Consider the following 18,864-nt stretch of genomic DNA (forward strand, 5'->3'; position numbering starts at 1 on the left):
AATAATATGCATGCTCCATGTAGCTCACAACAATGGCTGAGATTTGGCATTCTGCACTGACTGGAGTTTTCAAATTTATTTTGAGGAGAGACCAACGTGAAGTGCATTACAGTCGTCCAATCTTGATGTCACCGTAGCATGACTCAAGGTGGCCCTATCAGCCATATCAAAGTAAGGACCATTTTTTGAGCTAGACTGTGTTGGGAGAAAGCCTTTTTAGCAGCTTCATTAACTTACTTCTCCAGGAATTATGTTGAGTCCAGTATAACCCCAATTTTTTAAATTGAATATGCAAGGGTCAGCTGAACCCCATCAAAAGTGGGGAGTGCAGTATCCTTCAAGATCTTCACCTTCCCAGCCAGCATTACTTTTGGCTTTAAATTTGTTCGCCCTTTTTTCTATTAGCCACAGCAGCCAGGCAACAGACCTCTATCACATCACAAGGCGATTTGGATAAAGATATATTTAGTTGTATGCTATTTGCATATTGGTTTGGGCTTTTAAGTAACAGAAAACAAAGCATTAGTTTTGAAGTACTGAGAAAGGACTAAAGGTTTTATATGAAAACCTGAACATCAGTCAAAGGTGGCAAGGGTTTATGTCTGCATACACAATTCTCCTTTGCTTGCTTCTATTCGGAAGGTTTTGTTTTACTGAAAGTTAACCACTTTTAATTTTTTTGTATGGGTGTGATTAAGAATGTACTTTAAAATTTCCAGTTGAAATTTAAAGTGCAGTGATCTGGTTTGTGAGAACAATACAGTTATTAGTTAATCAGAGGCCCCTTCCGCACGGGTGGAATATGGCACCCTGGGGACGGCAAAAACGCAGTCCCCAGGGAGGCATTCGCACAGGGGGCGCAGCTGCTTCACAGCCGCGCCACCCTCGCTCCACCCGACCGGCGCGAAGCTGCCGTTTTCTGACCTCGCTTGGGAAGCGAGGTTTTTGGAAAACGGCGGCTTGGAGCCTCTGCCATGCGAATGGCAGCGGCTCCAAGGCGCCCTCCCTTCCCCCTCTCCATTGTTCACCTACCGTGTCTGTGGCCGTCCAGCGCATCACCGAGGCCTGGGGACACGCCCCCCTGCCCTGCGATGCCGGAGCAGTTGCACAGGGCAGGGGGGCGTGTCCCCAGGCCTTGCCGACGCACCGGACGGCCATGGACACGGCAGGTCGGCTGGGCGATGGCACTCCGTGACACCGTCTTCCTGGCTGTTTCTGGGACCTTTTGTGTGAATGGTCCCAGGGGGGTTGGGTCAGCGTGGAATACGCCGACCCAAGCCTGATCGTCGCCGTGCAGAAGGGGCCAGAGTTACATAGCAGGCTTCTCTCTGTAACTTTGTCTTCAGAACAACTCCTTATAAATACACAGGTCTTCCTTATATGCCTATTTATAGTAACTACTGCACATGTCAATTTGACATGGAAGCAATAGCCATTTTTATTTAGCACACAGTTTGTATTCTGTTTAGTTCTTTTTTTTGTACAAGGTGATTCTCTTCAAAGGCACATGACTACACAAATTCATGATTCAATGCTATTCAATGTGACACTACAAGCATCCATCCCATGAGTTTTAGGTAAGGTTGCCAGTTTTAGGTTGGCAAATTCCCCAAGATCTTGGGAGTGGAGCCTGGGGAGGGCAGGGTTTGGGGAAGGGATGGACCTCAGCATGGTATAATGCCATAGAATCCACCCCACAAAGCAGCCATTTTCTCCAGTGACTTTTGGCATGAAGGGAGAAAAAGAGTCGAGCTTTCCCAGCATTACAAAGCTGTGGAGCTTTGGTTCTTTGAGGCACAGTGAGTGCAGGAGTAGAAAAAAATGTGTGTTACACAGAGATTTCCCTGAAATCAAGGCTTTCTGCGAAGAGATCACATATACATAAATGGCCATAGTGATGAAAAAAATCACTGCATGTATTCGGAGACATTAGTTTTTTAAAATTATTATTAGTACTTCATATGTCCTAGTTCTAAAGCCTAGTATTGAATATGAATTCTGAGGTCACATCTTAATGATTCCTGGCATAAATAAAATCTAAAAAACGTAATTCTTTTCTAATATTCTGCTTTGTTTCCTATGAAATTAACACATCGAAGGAAGCAGGTGCTTTATTTTATTGCTGTCTTGCCTTCTGCGTTTTATTTTAAAACAGATCTCAAATAGGCTTTGGATAATACATCCATTAATGTAAAGTGAAGTTTTAAAAAATGCTGCTGTTTTTATTTTTATACAAACTAAAACACCAGAGGTCATTGAATCCTATATTAAATACATAAATTAAAAAATAACCATCCATAAAACTTTACATACAATAAGGATTCTCATCTACACGTTAATACATACAGTACATATACATGGCCAGCAGTGTTTATCAAAGGGTCATTCTGCGAAATATGTTACAGTTTTATTCTGGAATTCTAGTCACAAAAATGGGAGCAAGTTATATACAGAGGTCAGATGCTGTGAAGAAAAAGCAGGACTCTGTCAAGTAAACGAGCAGTTTTTTAAATCTAAACTCCATGGAATAAAAAGGGTCTGACTTGCTCAATCCTAATGGGATATACTAGAAAGAAATGTTTTGGTGGTTCAGTGTGTGTTCACATTGCCCTTGAGCTGAAAATTGAAGTTTACCATACTTGCAAGTAACTAAGTGATGTGTCCCTTTAATATGTCAAATGAGAAAGTGATGTGTGGGAATATAATACTGCTGAATACTTTGTAAGGTTGTCTTTTCCCCATTTGTTTCAGAAAGCACCTTCTCCTAATCTGCACGGCACCAGACTAATCTGAGAGATCACTTTTAACACTCTCCGTCAATAAGACTGAAGAACCTCATGGCAAAAAGAGCAGGAAAAGACCCACAGGGCATTGATAGTAAAAAGAAACTCAGTGAGATGCCAAGCTAAAATATGAACAGCTTCTAGAGATGAGAACCATCTTGCTGCACTGCAGGAAAAGGTTCAGAAAACCTGGATTTTTATCAGAATGTTCCAGAATCTGTTTTCAGATCTGAAGGCCCTAATTCCACCTTTGACTCTTCCAGGATTCAGTTGCGATTCTGCAAGATTCCGTGACATTAGGGTAAAGTTGTACATGCAGAAAAACCATCTGCGTGCAATAACATCCTTGTGTCCAGTCATTGTAAATGCCTCTACACATATATACCAAGTCCTACCACAGAAGGCAGAACAGCACTGGAGTCTGAAAGGTTCTTTGATTCTCCTGGCACAGTTTCACTATGGGGGACTTCAAGGATTGCCATCAATATATAGTCCTTGGCCTCACATCCTTAGTCTTAGATTTGGAAGTACATTTTTATAAGACCTAACAGCATCCTACTATATACACCATATGTACAATAGTAAATGTATGTATTTTTTATACATACAAAATGTTAATGGTGAACTAAATTTCATCTGGCTGACTACAGGGGGTTGCAGAGTTAGTGTCAATAATTGAATATTAGGCACAGAATGTGTTGCACTGAGGGAAAAGAAAACCCTTCTTCAAACTTTTTCCCCCTTCAAGTCTCCAGAGCAATTTGACAACTCTTGGAGTAATAGAATTTGCACCAAGTTGCTCTGAACCTGTCACTAACTTTGTACTCCTTCAGAGCGTATATCAAAAGATTGGCTGTATGTATTAAGCTAAGTGGGATGAACATGCATGCACAAATAACATATTGCAATACCGAAGACAACGTTTAGAACATGAAAGCTTTGCTTATCATACTATGCTATGGAACAAAATTAGTTCCATCTTTCTGTACCATTAAAGAGCCTGAATGACAGTTGGGATACATAAGAGTTTAGCCATTTGTTTCAATGGAAATTGGAATACATCTTATAACAAGATTGGTATGACACAGAATGAACAGCGATGCACTGCCAAAGCAACTTTGGCTGGAGCAAAGTTCTATACCTATGATTCTTTATCCAGACCAACGGTGAACTACCTTATATCAAAGAGCTCGAATGGCAAAAACACATCAAACTGAATGACATAGGTATGTAGATTACAAGTTATCTAGTGACATTTGCAATAGGTCAGAAAAGAGGAGTTAACAGTGAAAGGCATACATGATTAAACAAATCAATAATGCTAGATAGCAATTACCTAACAGTAACTGGAATAATAAAGACCCCATTTGGTTTTGCTTTGATTTGACGCTGTACTCAAACAAATAATTGTGATACATGCATATTTGTGCATATGGATGCACAGGTAATTTTTTCAATGGTGGTTTTAAATGTAGAAATGGGTGGTTAGGAATCAGTCTGGTAATAATGAGCACTTTTTAAAAAGATCATAGCAAAAATGGCAGCAGAAGTCTGAAGAACACCCCATGGTACACAGAACGTCATTCTGGCTGCTATTACATAATTTAGGAGGAACTTTTGTATATGAGAGCTCACAGTTTCCTGTGCCAAATCACAAAATCATGATCATGAATGAGAAATACTACACTGGAGATAAACCTCCACTGTTATTGTGCCTATGTATAGTGTCAACAATAACTGTAGATTGGGATGTGTGCAACATATCCTAATAGTTACTCTTGTTTTACAAATATTGCATCACCTCATAAAAGGGAAGCATTCAGTGGTTGTTGCAGAAACTGATTTTGTACGTTTTTGGAAAGAGAAATTTGGACCAATAGAATGAACAACACTCTCTCTCTATGGATCAGGAACTATTTTGGATACTGAAGACTTCTTTCATAACAATTACAGAGCCACAAACCATTTGAATATGTGCACTACAAAAATATACTATCAAATGATGCAGCACAAAGCATTTCATTTCCTGTTCAGATCAAGTAGATGGTTCCCCTGGAGGAACAAACAAGGTGGTGTAGGTGCTCAGTTTTCAAACATTCTTCCTCCCCCAGATTTTTGAAAAATGAGAAAAAATCCTATCATCCAACTGTTTTCCATTATTCATATTTGCTAGATTTCAGTACGCTCTCTTATGAAACTGCACTTTAAATATCTATGCCACACAGCAGTGAAAATTCTACAAACCCTGACTTCATCAGCCACAACTGGAATTAATAAAGCAGCATGCAAGCCCTACAAGTTGTGACAGAAAAAGTGGCATGCCAAATTGTTTTGCTTTGCATGCAGTGTTGATTCTCAGCCCAAGGGCCTGCTCCCAGTGTGTCTTTCAGTCTGCCCCCATCCCCTATTCTGTTTCCAGGGTGGAAATATCTGGCTTTCAGGCCAAAAAGGTCACTTACCATGATACAGAGATATCTAGCAAAATATATGAAAAGTCAGAACACAAGTAGTAGTGGGATGCTGAACATGAGCTAGAATTGCAGGGTGTTTGCGGCTGTTTTTTTAGTGGGAGAACTGTGGCAGCAGTTGTGCTGACTATGTAAATTCTATAGAGAATGCAGACTGCCATTTACTAATTGAGAACTTGCAATTATATGTATAATCACTTGCTGCATTGTTTAAAAAGCCCTTTTAGGTGGTGAGAAAAATATTCCCATGCATCTTAAACCAATCAGAAATTGGTGGAAGAGAAGTGGTATAATTTTCTTTTACTTAATAATATATTACAGAATATTAGCTTACCAAGTGGTTTATATGCACAGCCTGATAAGTTATTAACCACATAACTGGTAAGTGATTGCAGATTCATTCTGAAAGAAGTTTGTCCTACTTAATATCTGACATTTTGTTTGTAAAAGGCTAAGATAATTTATAGACAGGAAACAACAGTGAACATCTGAACATTAGTTTTATCAATGATACAAAACGAGTACTGAGACACATAATGAGGACAAGGCATCACCTCAGTGGCAACAGCTAATAACCTGCAATTTCCCAAAAAGGCAACAGAACTGGATTAAATGCTTAAATAGTATTCAGCATTATTCCACAGGCAGAAAATTCTGAGGTACTTTATCATGTCCTTGTTCTGATTAAATAACTAACTAAATAAAAACATGTTTAAATGTATTATTGAATATGGTCACAATACCTACCTGAAGTGAAAGTTCAGTGTTGTACAGTATGAGCTTCCCAGTTGCACTGTGGCAATGCTAACCATATTCCAAACACAATTTAACTTGATATCATGCAAAACAGATAGGGTGCCTGTCTCCATAATACAGTATTTTTCTAAATATACTCTTCAATGGAAATGCCAGAAATGACACACCAGTATCTTTGAAAGATAGCCTTCTCACTACCGATTATTACCTAAAGCTGCAGTTGGAGGGCTGTACTTGCTGTGCTCTGGTGTATTGTCATTAACCAGGCTTGGAACAATGTTTGCTGGGAGATGTAGTTTGAGATGAGGGGGAGCAGAAAGGTAAAGGTTCCAGTTGCACAGGTATTTTATTTCATGTGGAAGGTTTAATTTTGCATTAAGGTTTTTGGAATTTCTTCTGTATGTTAGTTGACACAACCAATCCTTCTATCTTATGAAAAACATATCCTTTAGACCTTATGAACTCTGACTGTCAACACTAAGCCTTTTGGCACTGGGTTATGATGTAGAGGTATCTGTAGTGAAACTGTTCTCAGCAAGTCAGTCTACTAGAATGATACAAAACATAAATGATCCTAAGTTGCTGTGAAATCAGCATTAACAGAAATTCCATCAACTGGCATTTCCATTTGCAGAGGGAGATTTTTGCCAACCTTAACTCTCCCCGTCGTTTCTGGGTATCCACTGAACTGCAGGAGCAGTTTTGTGGGGCACTGGAGGCTACAGTAAGAGACAAGAAAATGGTCTTCCTGTAGATGCTCTGTTTAGGAACCAAGCCACAAAACCAACTATTTTCTTAAAAGTCAGCAACAAAGCTCCACATAACTGAATGACTATTTGCTGCCTGTATACCATGTTCTAGCAGTCTAAAGCCTAGAACAGGGTAATTTGGGAGGAGAACTCTGACTCTCTCCAGATGTTCAGGAACTACAATTCCCATCAGCCTCTGTCAGCATGGCCAATTGGCCATGCTGGTAGGGGCTGATGGGAATTGTAGTTCCTGAACATCTGGAGAGCCGCAGGTTCCCTATCCCTGGCCTAGAACATCACAATATTTCTGCTGTAGGAACATATTTGTGAGATATAACTGGCCAATGAAATCTCCTACATTTTCAAAGTTCCATTGCTGGACATTCAGCAAAATTACCATATGAATGGAAAAAGTGATGACGTGCATTCACCACCATTATGAGGGAGTGTTGTTCATCCATTTCAACCCAATGATCTTCATTGTATGAGGAACTGATAAGAAAACCTTGGCTTTTCAAAGAACTGGCATCAGAACAAGCAATACATATAGGCATGGGGAAGCCAGGCATGATGACTTGAGAAGGGTAGGAGCTTAAAGTGCTCTTGTGGCATTCTGACATTCAAAAGAGTCCAAGGCTTTGCTATCTGTCTAGGCTAAGTCCCATTCTGAATGCCAAGCAATGTACAACTGAAGCTCTAGGCTGCTCATCGTTATGAGAACCAAACAACTACAAGCAAATGCTGGACTTGCTTTATTTAAATTTCTTGAATGTATTTAAACTGTGTGAGGGCACAGGTAAGAAACATACTCCTTCTAACCACATGGCAAGGAAGAGTCACAAGGGGAGAGGAAGAGTCCTAAATCAGTGAAATGGAAGAGCAGGTTCTATGGGGCCAACAAGGAACAGAACCCAGGTTGAGCTAATAAACAGAAGCAGGCTCTGCTGCTGCCTTTAACAAAGAGATGATGTTAGTCTCCATGCAAATTGATGGTACACAGCGTACAAACCAATGACTCTAAAAGGTAAGCTCTATGAGCAAAGGCCATTTCCCAAAGAAAATCTAATAAAATTGAGAGAAGTGTACTGTAAACTGGGAGATAAATGCCAAACCTTAATTATGAACTGGAGGCTACATTTAACACCTCCATATGCCTTTATGTGTTAGTGCAGCAGCCAGAGCCTGATTTTGGTTCATGCAGCTGACTAGAAAGTGACCATGGCATGGGGAAACAAATTGTTTATAAGCATTTCACTTGTACATTAATAGGTGAACTGAGGCAGAAACTCTTCTGGAAGCTGAGGTCTGATTAACAGGTGTTGACTTCCTCTCTGACATAACCATTTTGGAGTCAGGTGACATTTCCACTTTATTTCCAGTTACTAAAGATACATTAAATGGTTAGGGGAATGAAAGTTGAGTTCTTGCAGGGTTCTTCATTTGATGTAACAAACATGTCTATCTCGCTGTCCTCTGTGAAAGAATCCTGATGACAGATAAGACTACAGCATTGTTAGGAATCTTCAAGAGCACTGTCAGCCGTTCTCACCATGTTCATTCTTCACATTCGTCCTTTCCTTGCTCCTGGAGACAGCAGCAAGGTCATGTTCAAATGGTATCTACTCCATTGACATATTTTACCCATTACAAAACAAAAACAGAGTACATTTTCTCCCATTTTGTTCACATTGCAGCTGTCATTGTTCCTGAGTTTAAAATCAGAAAGAAAAAGAGTCCCTGTATTAAGAAAGCCAGACTTTCCAAATTGACTGTTTTATTGTCCCCTTAGAGTTCGCAGTACATTTCCTTTGCTCTCTTCCCTTCATTATTGAAGACTTTCATGGGAAGTTGGTGTTATGTTTAAAATAATCCCCCTGCACAGCAGGGATAGACTGTTCATAGTAACTTTGGTTCCTTGCCTGACATACCTTCATTCAATCTGCTGAATGTGGTTTCTTGCTTTTCCTTTAGCTAAAAATTGAATTCTAGTGATATACACTGATGGGATATTCTTTGCCCTCTTTTAGAATTTCATTAAGTGCAGCATATATTGTAGCTTTAGACAGGAACTGTCAGGTGACAAATCTTGAATAATGGCTTTGAACTACATGGTGGGTGTGGTCTTGACTACAGAGTGTTGCTTTGTTTTGAAGTGGTTGTAAACAGTGTTCTCTCCTTCATGGGTTTGGAAGCATCTGCCCTTTTGAGGACTTCTCTGTGTGTTTCAGTCACTCTAGAATGTAAGAAAAATATCAAAAGAAAAGGAGACTGCATTAATCAGATTCTGGTTACCTTCCTACTTCAGCCTGCTCTTCAGGAAACCCTGTAAGAAAGTTACACATTAATGTAAATAGATTTCCTACACAGCAGGATTTTAAACTTCTCTAGAGATTTCCTAGTCCCTTGAAGATAATGAAGCGAACAAATTGTTTATTCTATATTCAGCCTGACCCTGATTCTAGTATCTAATTTGTGATCCTAGTCAAACCATCCAGTGAATTTTCAGGTTTAATTCATTAAAAAACGTAGAATTTTTAAACTTTAGAATATAAGGATCACGCAAATAATTGAATATTTGAATTTCATCATTACAAAACCATGAAGCAGTTTGTTTCAACCTTTAATGATAAACTTGATGTCTGAAGCCCAGTTAACTATATTAATCCTCTTTTTTATATTAAAAAAACCCTGTCCCCTTAAGCTTACTTCTAGTTTTGATATCTGTTTATATATTTTTATCCATCCTTCCTCCAAAGAATTCACGATGGTTTTATTCTTTCTATATATAATAATGGATGAGGAAATCAAATGTTTAGGGGAATGAAATGTCAACTGTCACTAAAGACAGTGGCAAAACAGCGTCATATATAAGGAGCTGCCATTATACTTGCAGCAATATCATCATCATCATCATCATCATCATCATCATCATCACCACCACCACCACCACCACCACCACCATCAATGTAAAGTCAATCTAAGGATACTTAAATCCAGTGACAAGCTGTGAAAGGGGAAGACAGATATTTCTACAAGTCTGAAAAAACTCCAGGTGTGCAGAAAAATGTAAAATATTTTTAAAAATGTATTAGGGGTTCCACAAACCTGAAAATGATAAAAGGAACTCCTGTAGCTTTAAGCAATGGATTCCCTGAGTGGCTTTTGCTAGGCAACCACAGAATTCCAGGCTTCAGTTTCTCTCAGCAAAAGGTGGGCAGGTCCTTTCCAGGGCTGTTTGGCCTTTGAAGTAGGGCAACTTGGGGTGGGCCTGACTAGGGTGTCAGGGTGAAAATTCTGGAGATTTTGTGGTGGAGTCTGAAAAGCGTGGGGTTTGGGGAGGAAGTGAGGACTCAGGTGAATATAATGTCATTGAGTTCACTCTCCAAAGTAGTAATTTTGTCCAGAGGGACAATCCTATTTTATCTGAAGTTCAGTTTCAATTCTAGGAGATCTCTTGGTTCCATCTGAAAGTTGGCAAACCCAGTCCTGGTAGCCACCTCTGGGTAACTTGATACTTCTTTTGACTTCCAAGATTTGACTAAATGTGACTGTCTGCTACAGTTCAACAGTAGCTGCCCCATGAAAGCCACTGTGATATAGCAGTTGGAGCTTCAGAACAGGGACTGGGTACTCTTTGCAAGTCCTTGAAGGTTCCCTATTGTGAACTGGGCACACCCTTGCAACCAGCCCCCTGCAATTGGGCCATAGCTTTCCTGGCTAAAGAGTGTCAGGATAGGAAAAACTGAAGAGAGGGAGAGATAAAGGTAGGTTGGCTGGTGGGTGGGAAAGAGAGAAGACAGGAAATGGGGAGAAGCTATGAATGCTTTCAAGGAAGGGAAAGAAGGAAACAGTGGGGGTGAGGGAAATTCTCCCAAGTCCTTGTGGATTCCTATTTATTGCCCATAATGCTGGAGATATATTCTAGTGGGGAAAAGTGCTGTGTGAAAGTGGTATAGGATATAGTTTCGGTATTGTTTAATGGAGGTGTGTTCCTAGCATCTCCATTTCTTTTGCATAAGTTCCAGAAGAGGAAGCAGTGAGTAACTTGGAAAACATTGCTGTGTTACTTTCCTGAGAGAGCTGTGTCAGCCCTCTCCATCAACCCTGCTGCTCACGTTAAGGCCTAATTCTTCACCTTTCTCTTTTCAATGTAGTAAGGAATGGCTGTCTGGCTCTCTCCTACCACATCAGAGGTCTATCATAGAATCATAGAGTTGGAAGGGACCCCAAGGGCCATCAAGTCCAACCCCCTGCAATGCAGGAACACACAATCAAAGCACTCCTGACATATGTTCATCCAGCCTCTGTTTAAAAACCTCCAAAGAAGGAGACTCCACCACTCTCCAAGGCAGTGACTTCCACTGTCGAACAGCCTTGATGGTCGGCAAGTTCTTCCTAATGTTTAGGTGGAATCTCTTTTCCTGCATCTTGAATCCATTACTCTGTGACTTAATCTCTGAGGCAGCAGAAAACAAGCTTGCTCCCTCTTCGACATGGCATCCCTGCAAATATTTAAACATAGCTATTATGTCCTCCCTTAGACTTCGCTTCTCCAGACTAAACATCCCCAGCTCCCCACCCCAAACCTCTTCTAAGGCAGGGCATGGATCTCCTATACCTTTGTACTCATCTTAGCTGCCCTCCTCTGGACTTGTTCCAACTTACACATCCTTCTTGAATTCATGGGTGCCTGTAAACTGGACACAATATTCCCAAAGTGAAGCATCTTGTCCAAATGCAGAATAGAGAGAGGTATATTTACATCCCTTGGATCTAGACGTATGTGAGCCACAAAGCAGGGGCTTTAGACAACTGTAGAACGGTGGATAATCTGGAGAGCTGCAGGTTGCAAGACCCCTGACCTAGAGCACTATACTCCTGGATACAGCTGAAAATTACTTTGGTTCTTCTTGGACCGTGACTGCTAATTATTGTGGGACTCCGTGGCTTAGTTTATGGTCTACTTTAAGACTCCCAGGGATCCCTTTCAAATGCAGTGTTATACTGAAGCTTGTGGTAGCTGCCCTATCCTACATCTGTGCATTTCATTTTTTCCGGCATCCTTAGTATCCCATATATATTTCTAGTTGAAATTCATTTTTATCGACTTTTAACCCATCTCTCTAATCTGTCCAAGTAATTTTGAATTCTGACTCTGTCCTCTGGGGTATTAGCTACCCCTCCTAATTTGATGTCATCTGCAAATTTGATTAGCATGTCCTCTATTTCATCATCCAAGTCGTTGATAAAAATATTGCATAGTACTGGGCCCAGGACAGAACCCTGTGGAACTTTACTAGTCACTCCTTTCTAGAATGAAGAGGTGCCATTAATGAGCACCCTTTGAGTTCAATCAGTCAACCAATTACAAATCCATCTACTAGTAGCATTGTCTAGCCCACATTTCACTAGCTTACATGCTAGAAAATTAAATATCAAAGAAAAGGCTGCTGCAAGTATCCCAGGAGGAAGCTTCAATAGAGAAGGTGAACTCAAACTTGGATAAAATATGAATGTACTAAAAACATGTTTGCAAGTACACATGTAGTACACATGCACTCATTGGGGCACCAAAAGTGGATGCAGCCTCCTGCTGAGTGCACACTTGATGAAAAACCAAAGTATGTAAAATGGTCCTTAGTAAATCAGTCTCCAAACCACTTCTTTATAGTTACTTTTCATGGCTCCTTTCCATAGTGGGGCACTAAGCTGGGGTAGCAGCCAGCATAAATAATGCTGACGCACTTTCCCCGGGACTGCTGGGCTTTGTACGGGATGGTCCCTGCAGGGCAGGAGGGTGTCAGCGCAGCCTTCGTGAGACAGGCTTTCTGCACTATCAAGAGAATGCCTCTCCCCCGCAGATTGGAACAGCAGTGTCTTGGAGTCGCAGGTCAAGAACTTCTGGCTCTCTGCTAATGCTGCCAGAAGCCAGGAGGAGAGGTACAGCTGCCTGCCGGTGAAATAAAATGCAGCCTTCCAGCTAAAGGCTGTCTATTTGTTTGGGAGCGAGGTTCTGAAGTAGCGCCTCTCAAAGGCCTCCCTTCTCGGGGGTGGTGTCTGCTGTGCGAACCCCTCCCCAGGGACACAGTTTTTAGAGTCCCTGGGTCGCTGTTATCCACCTGTGCGGAAACAGCCCATGTTTCTGTATTTTACTTAATTTCAGAAGTTCATTGAACAAACACTGATGAGCAGTGATTCTTTCCTTGTAAACATGGGAAATTTTACATACATAAGGGAGAATAACAGAACCTGTCTTACCTTCCCAAGAGGCACAATGACATCAAGGCCAAAGAATAAAGGCAAGAGAGAAGAACAAGAACAGAAAGAGAAACTGCAGAAAGGAAAAAAAAGATATTAGGTTGCATTTTTCCTACATTATTTTATTTATTTGTTAGATTTCATTTTAGTTGCTGCTCATCCAAAGGTTCTCATGGTAACTTGCAGCACTTAAACAAGTATCATCATAAACTAAAAACCAACAAAAATCAAATAATACAGATAAAATTAAGATATAAAATCCCAAAGCACCCCACCACACACTTCAAACCCAGTTCAGTACATCTGTCTCTCCTTCAGCTAGGCTAACTTCTGGCCAGTTCAGCATTGCAAGCCCTGCAGAAACTTATCAAGTCTCACAGGGTGTCATCAGAGAATGCACTGCACAGGGTACGGGCTCCCTTTAGATTTGATATCCTGTTCAAGGTGATTGTTGTGGATATATTCTGTTGATGGCCCACTCTGGTTTCTGCTGATGTGGGACTTTTGGCTTGTTATTGTTCAACTGGTTAGCTTTATAAGTGTTAACAGGATAATATTTTTAATACAAACAGCTTATTTCATAGTGGAAAAGAAGAGGTTTACAGAAAAGCTCTTGAAACAATACTGGATGAGAATCCACAGAGTGAAAAATCCACAAGCACAGAGTGATTAGCTTACACTAGTGATGCTAACAAAAGAAGTTAGAGTTGATAACATCAGAAAATACTTAAATGTGCAGTACTTTTCTTTTTAAAAATATAAAACAACCAACCTTTTCTTCTAAATCCTTGATCTGTCTCTTCTGGATGTCAGTTTTATCTTCTAAATCTCGGATCCTCTAATAAATAAATCAAGAAGTAGGAAGAAATTTTAGGGCGGATGAACTTTGGTTGAGCAAAAGGTATTTAAGGTTCCCATGCTAAGATCCTGTATATATGAGAAGTAGCTGTTAGCTTCAGTGGAATATACAGAATCCAGCCAAGTTAAGCGCCTTAGGATCATATTGGGTTTCTGTGGGGAGCAAAATATGTATTTAATTTAGTGGTATCAACAAGATTCAAAAGTAATTTAGCTGGATTATGTCTGTTGTTTTACAGTTTATAAAACAAGGATAGCACACTGTACATTATTGCAAAATAAACCTGTACAGATTTCTTCTGTCATCTGCATCTCACCTGATGTGCTTGCTGAAGCAACTCCATCCTCTCCTGTAGGATCTGACAGTCATATTCTCTGCTTTTTCTCAGCATCTGTCTTCTTAGTTTTTCTACAGCAGTTCTCAGTTCTTCCTGCTGTTTCTCACTTAGCAATTCTCCAAACTTTATCACTGTTTCTTGCTGCAAGGCATTGTACAAAGTAGCTTCAAGCTCCTGGATTCTCTAAGCAACACAATAGCAAAAGATGGTTATGGGATACAGCCTCATAGGAATCATGTGTGCTTTTGATTAAAGCAAACAATTTTGTACTGTTGTGTAGAAGACAGACAGAATTCCTAGATTACAGTGACAATGGAAATGTCATGACATTTATCTATAGCTAGATATATTACTCTGTCAAAACTTTAATGAACATTGTCAAGCACACTTAGCCTTTCCCATTGACTTCAATAGTGGAGGCAGCTGCAAGTGCACAGGATTAGGGCTTGGATCCCATGAACCACCGTAGGAGACACTGATGGTCCAAGATCTTCCCTACCCTCCTAACACCCTGAAGCCATTTCATGCCTCTTGCATGAGCAGAGCTCTGTTCATAGAAGGGAAAAGGAGCAACTTTACCCCCTTCCCCACCACAGCAGCCCAAACATATGGCCATTAGCACACACAAATCCCTCCACCATGGAAATAAACTTTTGCAGAGTTGGAAAGTACTCCAGAGGAAAGGGAGAGAAGATACCACAATCTTTTTATGCCTGCAGATCACAGGATCCATCCCAATATGCTTCCAGCTACTGAAATAAATAAAGAGGAGGCCTCTATGCTTGTGAGAGCTCCAGATGTGTGCTGATATGTAGGCAAAAATCACCATGAACAGGGTTGAATTTACTTTTACTTGGCCTAGGAAAATGATCTACCTCCTTAAAACTTAAAAAAGAAACATAATTGAATATCAGCTCCATTAGGTAATGAGAGCTCATTTCCAAGTTCATGTATTTTGTATTAAATTGCAAGTAGTCTGTGTTCCATTCAGTCCATGGGTCAGCCAAATCAGAATCTTCAATGAATGAATGAATAAATGAATGAATGAATGAACGGATGAACGAATGAAGCACATTGATTTTTAACTTACCATGTAGGCTTGGTCAAGAGCTTGTTTTCTGTAGTCCAGCTCTTCTTCTAGGTAACCTTTTATTTTACAAAACTGCTCCTACAATTGATGACAATTTTGAAGGGAAAAAAAGGCAAAGCTAATTAGTCAGTCAGTTAGTTATTCAGAAACACTCAGTGTTCAAGTACACTTCCATATTCAAAATGCTGTGTGTGAATCAAATACAAAATCAATGCAAAGGCATGTTTCACCTTACCATGTCACTCTCCAGTTCCATCATCTTCTGGTGCAGAGCTGCTTCAGCCCCTTCAATCTGCTGTATCCACTACAGGACAAAACAATGGAAAAAACAGTGTATTTAAAATATTGGAAAATAGTTTTATAGATTTACATTTCTCCCAATTTGCTGTGGTTTGTAAATATGTCTCTATATAAATGAAAATAAATTTGCAACCTATTGTTTATAGTATTTTTGTAAACTTAAATGACAAACAGTGGAATACACACACAAAAAAGCCTTGCCATCTTTTCAGAAAATTAGATCGCAGCATTTTGCCTGCGGTTGTTTGCATTATCAATGTATCAATGTTACTGTACAAAAAGAAGGTTGCTAGTGCTGACCCTGAATCACTACCCACTATTCCTATATGTCTGGCAGCCAGCTGTGATCACTCTGTGCCCATCCCTCTAATGCCCTTTTGAGGAAATTTTCACCTGGCAAACACTAGGATGGTATAGGACATTTTTGAGGAGATCCAAATTTTATCATTATTCATTCCATTCTTTCACTGAATCCAGCTGAGTGGTCCCAAAAATGGAATGGCTTCCATCCATGGAGTGCAACTTTCACTATTTCACAATCATTCATTCAGTCTAAATTGTCACGGAATCTGCATACTTCCCCATAATTACTGAAAAAGGAAGTTGATGTCTAGTCTGTAGAACATAGCTCATAATAGATATGCTTGATGTTGTAGCTACACAAATAGTACCTTTTCTGCCAGGGATAATACAGTGCTTGCTTGGATTATGGCTACTTGCTCTTCATTTCTTAAATTCTGTAAATTCAAAAAGCAGAAAATCAAGATAAGGACACAGCAGCAACAGTCTAAACAGGTAGTGATTCCTTGAAAAGAAAACCCAGCTTTGATGTCTCTATCCAGAAAACCATTATGTGTGCAAAGATTCTAAAGTGCTTCCACAGCTTTCACATCTGCAAGGGATTTTCTATTTTTGCCTCAAAATGAATGAAGCAATGTTGTATGCAAAAGGATGCATGTACAAAACTTAAAATAAACAAGGAAGTCTGCATGCATACTGCTATGTGCACACTGCAAAGTACATTTGACACTGGATCAGTGACAAAGACATTCTTACCAACAAAAAAAACCTGACAGAAATACTACATACCGTATATACTTGTGTATAAGCCGAACCGTGTATAAGCCAAGGCACTTAATTTTACTGCCCAAACCTGGGAAAACTTATTGACTCCCATATAAGCCGAGGGTGGGAAGCCGGCAGGCAGAGGGAGCTCCTTATTTGGACAGTGACATCAGGGGGAGTCACTGCCCGATAGGAGCTCTACCCGCTAACTAGGCTTCAAGCCAACCCGGAAGAGGCTCCTTATTTGGGCAGTGAATCCCTGATGTCACTGCCAAAATAAGGACTCCCTACCTACCGCTAACTGAGCTTCTTCAAACCCAGCCCAGGCAGAGAGGAGCTCACTTATTTGAGCAGTGAATCCCCTGATGTCACTGCCAAAGATAAGGAGCTCCCTGCCTGTCAGCTGGCTGGGTTTTTTCAAGAAGCCTAGGTAGAGAGAGTTCTTACTAAAAGGGCAACTTCTGATGTCACTCTCACTGCTCCAAGGAGTCTCTGCCTGCTGGCTGGGTTTGATGAAGCCCAGCCAGCCAGGAATGCTCTCTCCCTGGGGTTCCCCTTCACCCCTCTGGGAGGGGCAGCAACAAGCAGCGGTGAGTGCAGGTCCAGGGAGGTTGTCCCGCCCCGCCCCAGCCTTGTTAGATAGAGGCCTGAAGACCCTGCGGCTGTGGGGGTTCCCCTATTCGCCCTCCGGGAGGGCAGCAACAAGCAGCTTCGCAGCTGCAAGGAGATTGTCCCGCCCTGCCCCAGCCTCATTAGAGTCTGCCGGCTGCAGCTTGTGATTGCTAGAAAAAATTTGCTGACTCGGGTATAAGCTGAGGGGGCTTTTCTTAGTCTTTAAACAGGGCTGAAAAACTTGGCTTATACACAAGTATATACGATAATAGGAACTTCAAAATAAAACTATAGAAAGGAACAATAACAGCTGGGAGAATTTTATCGGATTTATCATGGAGCAAATAATTTTATTCTATATCCTTACAGTTTTCCTTATGTTGCTGTAAATCACATTAACTGGTCAGCTATACATATTGCACTCTTTATCAGAGATCTTATGTTATCATGCTATTCAACCTGCCTATTTTAAATTGTTTAATCCACCATGAGTCTCAGTGAGAAAGCTGGGCGGTAAACAAAACAAAATAAAATAAACAGATTACTTACCCCATTGTCACCCAAGATGTCCAACTGCTTTATGAGGTCTGGAATACTAACATCCTAAAAAATAGATGGTACAAATAAGAAGTTCAAGAATTATAACTTTTTGGAATTAGTACTGGGAAGAATTCTATGCAGTATCAGTGGGAGTAATATTTTCCTACCTCCCCTACCCAAAGCAGCTGCCTACACTCTCAAAAAATACAGTGCTGAGTACTGGGCACTTACATGAATGAAAAGCCAAGCAACAGTAGAGGTTGCACTATGGTGTGGAAAGAAACCCCTGCCGGCTCCATGTTGCCCTGACAGAAGGGGGAAGAGGGATTGTCTGCTTGCTTTCCTCCATTCAGCGCAGCAGCTCTTGTACAACTTTTAATCCACGTGGATCTCTCCAACCCTCAGCCTCACTTTTTTGAGGCTAACAGATAATTCCTTGTGGGATGGGCGGAGGAAATCTTCCTCTGCTGATTTTCCCCACTGACACTGAATAAAATCCAGTTCAACATCACTTTTGCTATAAGCTTTTAAAATGACTGAGCTGGGGACTCCACAACCATACTGCTGAATTAAGAAACAGAATTCTGCATAACAACCAAGTTGCCAAACAAGGATTAGACTGGAAAGTCTAGCATTTGGCAAAATCTTCTGTCTCCTGCTTTTTAACCAGGGGTCTGTTCACCTAAGATTATATCTCCCAATGCCCATGTTCTCCTGTCTGAGTAACTGAGTATAGTAATGCCCTATAGTGCTTTGCTTAAATCACGCTAGCACTACTGAACCATGCCGTAGTCTGGGCTGCATTCTGGCACAAGGAAGCGCCATTTGCTGTCATTGTCCCTTCCCTATAGGAGACATGCAGCTGTGTCCCAAGCTATGACTGCTGAACTCATGATTTCAGCACTCATGATTGCAAATGACAAAAGGTCTAATCAGCAGAGAAGCATAGATATCCGTGAGCGGATCCTCCCAGTGTGAGCTTGAAGTTTCAATTGGCAAAAGCATCCACAGTGGAGGGGTCAAAACCTGTCTTTGACTGCAGCCTCT

General features: G+C 40.7%; 1 protein-coding gene across 2 annotated transcripts in view; it reads right to left on the reverse strand.

The window, feature by feature from the left end:
• Positions 1–7,495: 7,495 nt before the first annotated feature.
• The window catches only part of JAKMIP2 (janus kinase and microtubule interacting protein 2), a 114,421-nt gene continuing 103,052 nt past the window's right edge, over positions 7,496–18,864 (reverse strand). For both annotated transcript variants that reach the window (XM_048488086.1, XM_048488087.1), the window contains exons 15-22: positions 17,827–17,880; positions 16,272–16,337; positions 15,536–15,604; positions 15,301–15,378; positions 14,190–14,393; positions 13,787–13,852; positions 13,015–13,087; positions 7,496–8,989 (exon numbers count right to left, since the gene is read on the reverse strand). In XM_048488086.1, the coding sequence (XP_048344043.1) occupies positions 13,037–13,087; positions 13,787–13,852; positions 14,190–14,393; positions 15,301–15,378; positions 15,536–15,604; positions 16,272–16,337; positions 17,827–17,880 (588 nt within the window). In that variant the 3' untranslated portion in view covers positions 7,496–8,989; positions 13,015–13,036. The remainder of the gene's footprint in view (positions 8,990–13,014; positions 13,088–13,786; positions 13,853–14,189; positions 14,394–15,300; positions 15,379–15,535; positions 15,605–16,271; positions 16,338–17,826; positions 17,881–18,864) is intronic.

The sequence above is a fragment of the Sphaerodactylus townsendi genome, linkage group LG03 (genome assembly GCF_021028975.2).
Source record: "Sphaerodactylus townsendi isolate TG3544 linkage group LG03, MPM_Stown_v2.3, whole genome shotgun sequence".
NCBI lineage: Eukaryota > Metazoa > Chordata > Lepidosauria > Squamata > Sphaerodactylidae > Sphaerodactylus > Sphaerodactylus townsendi.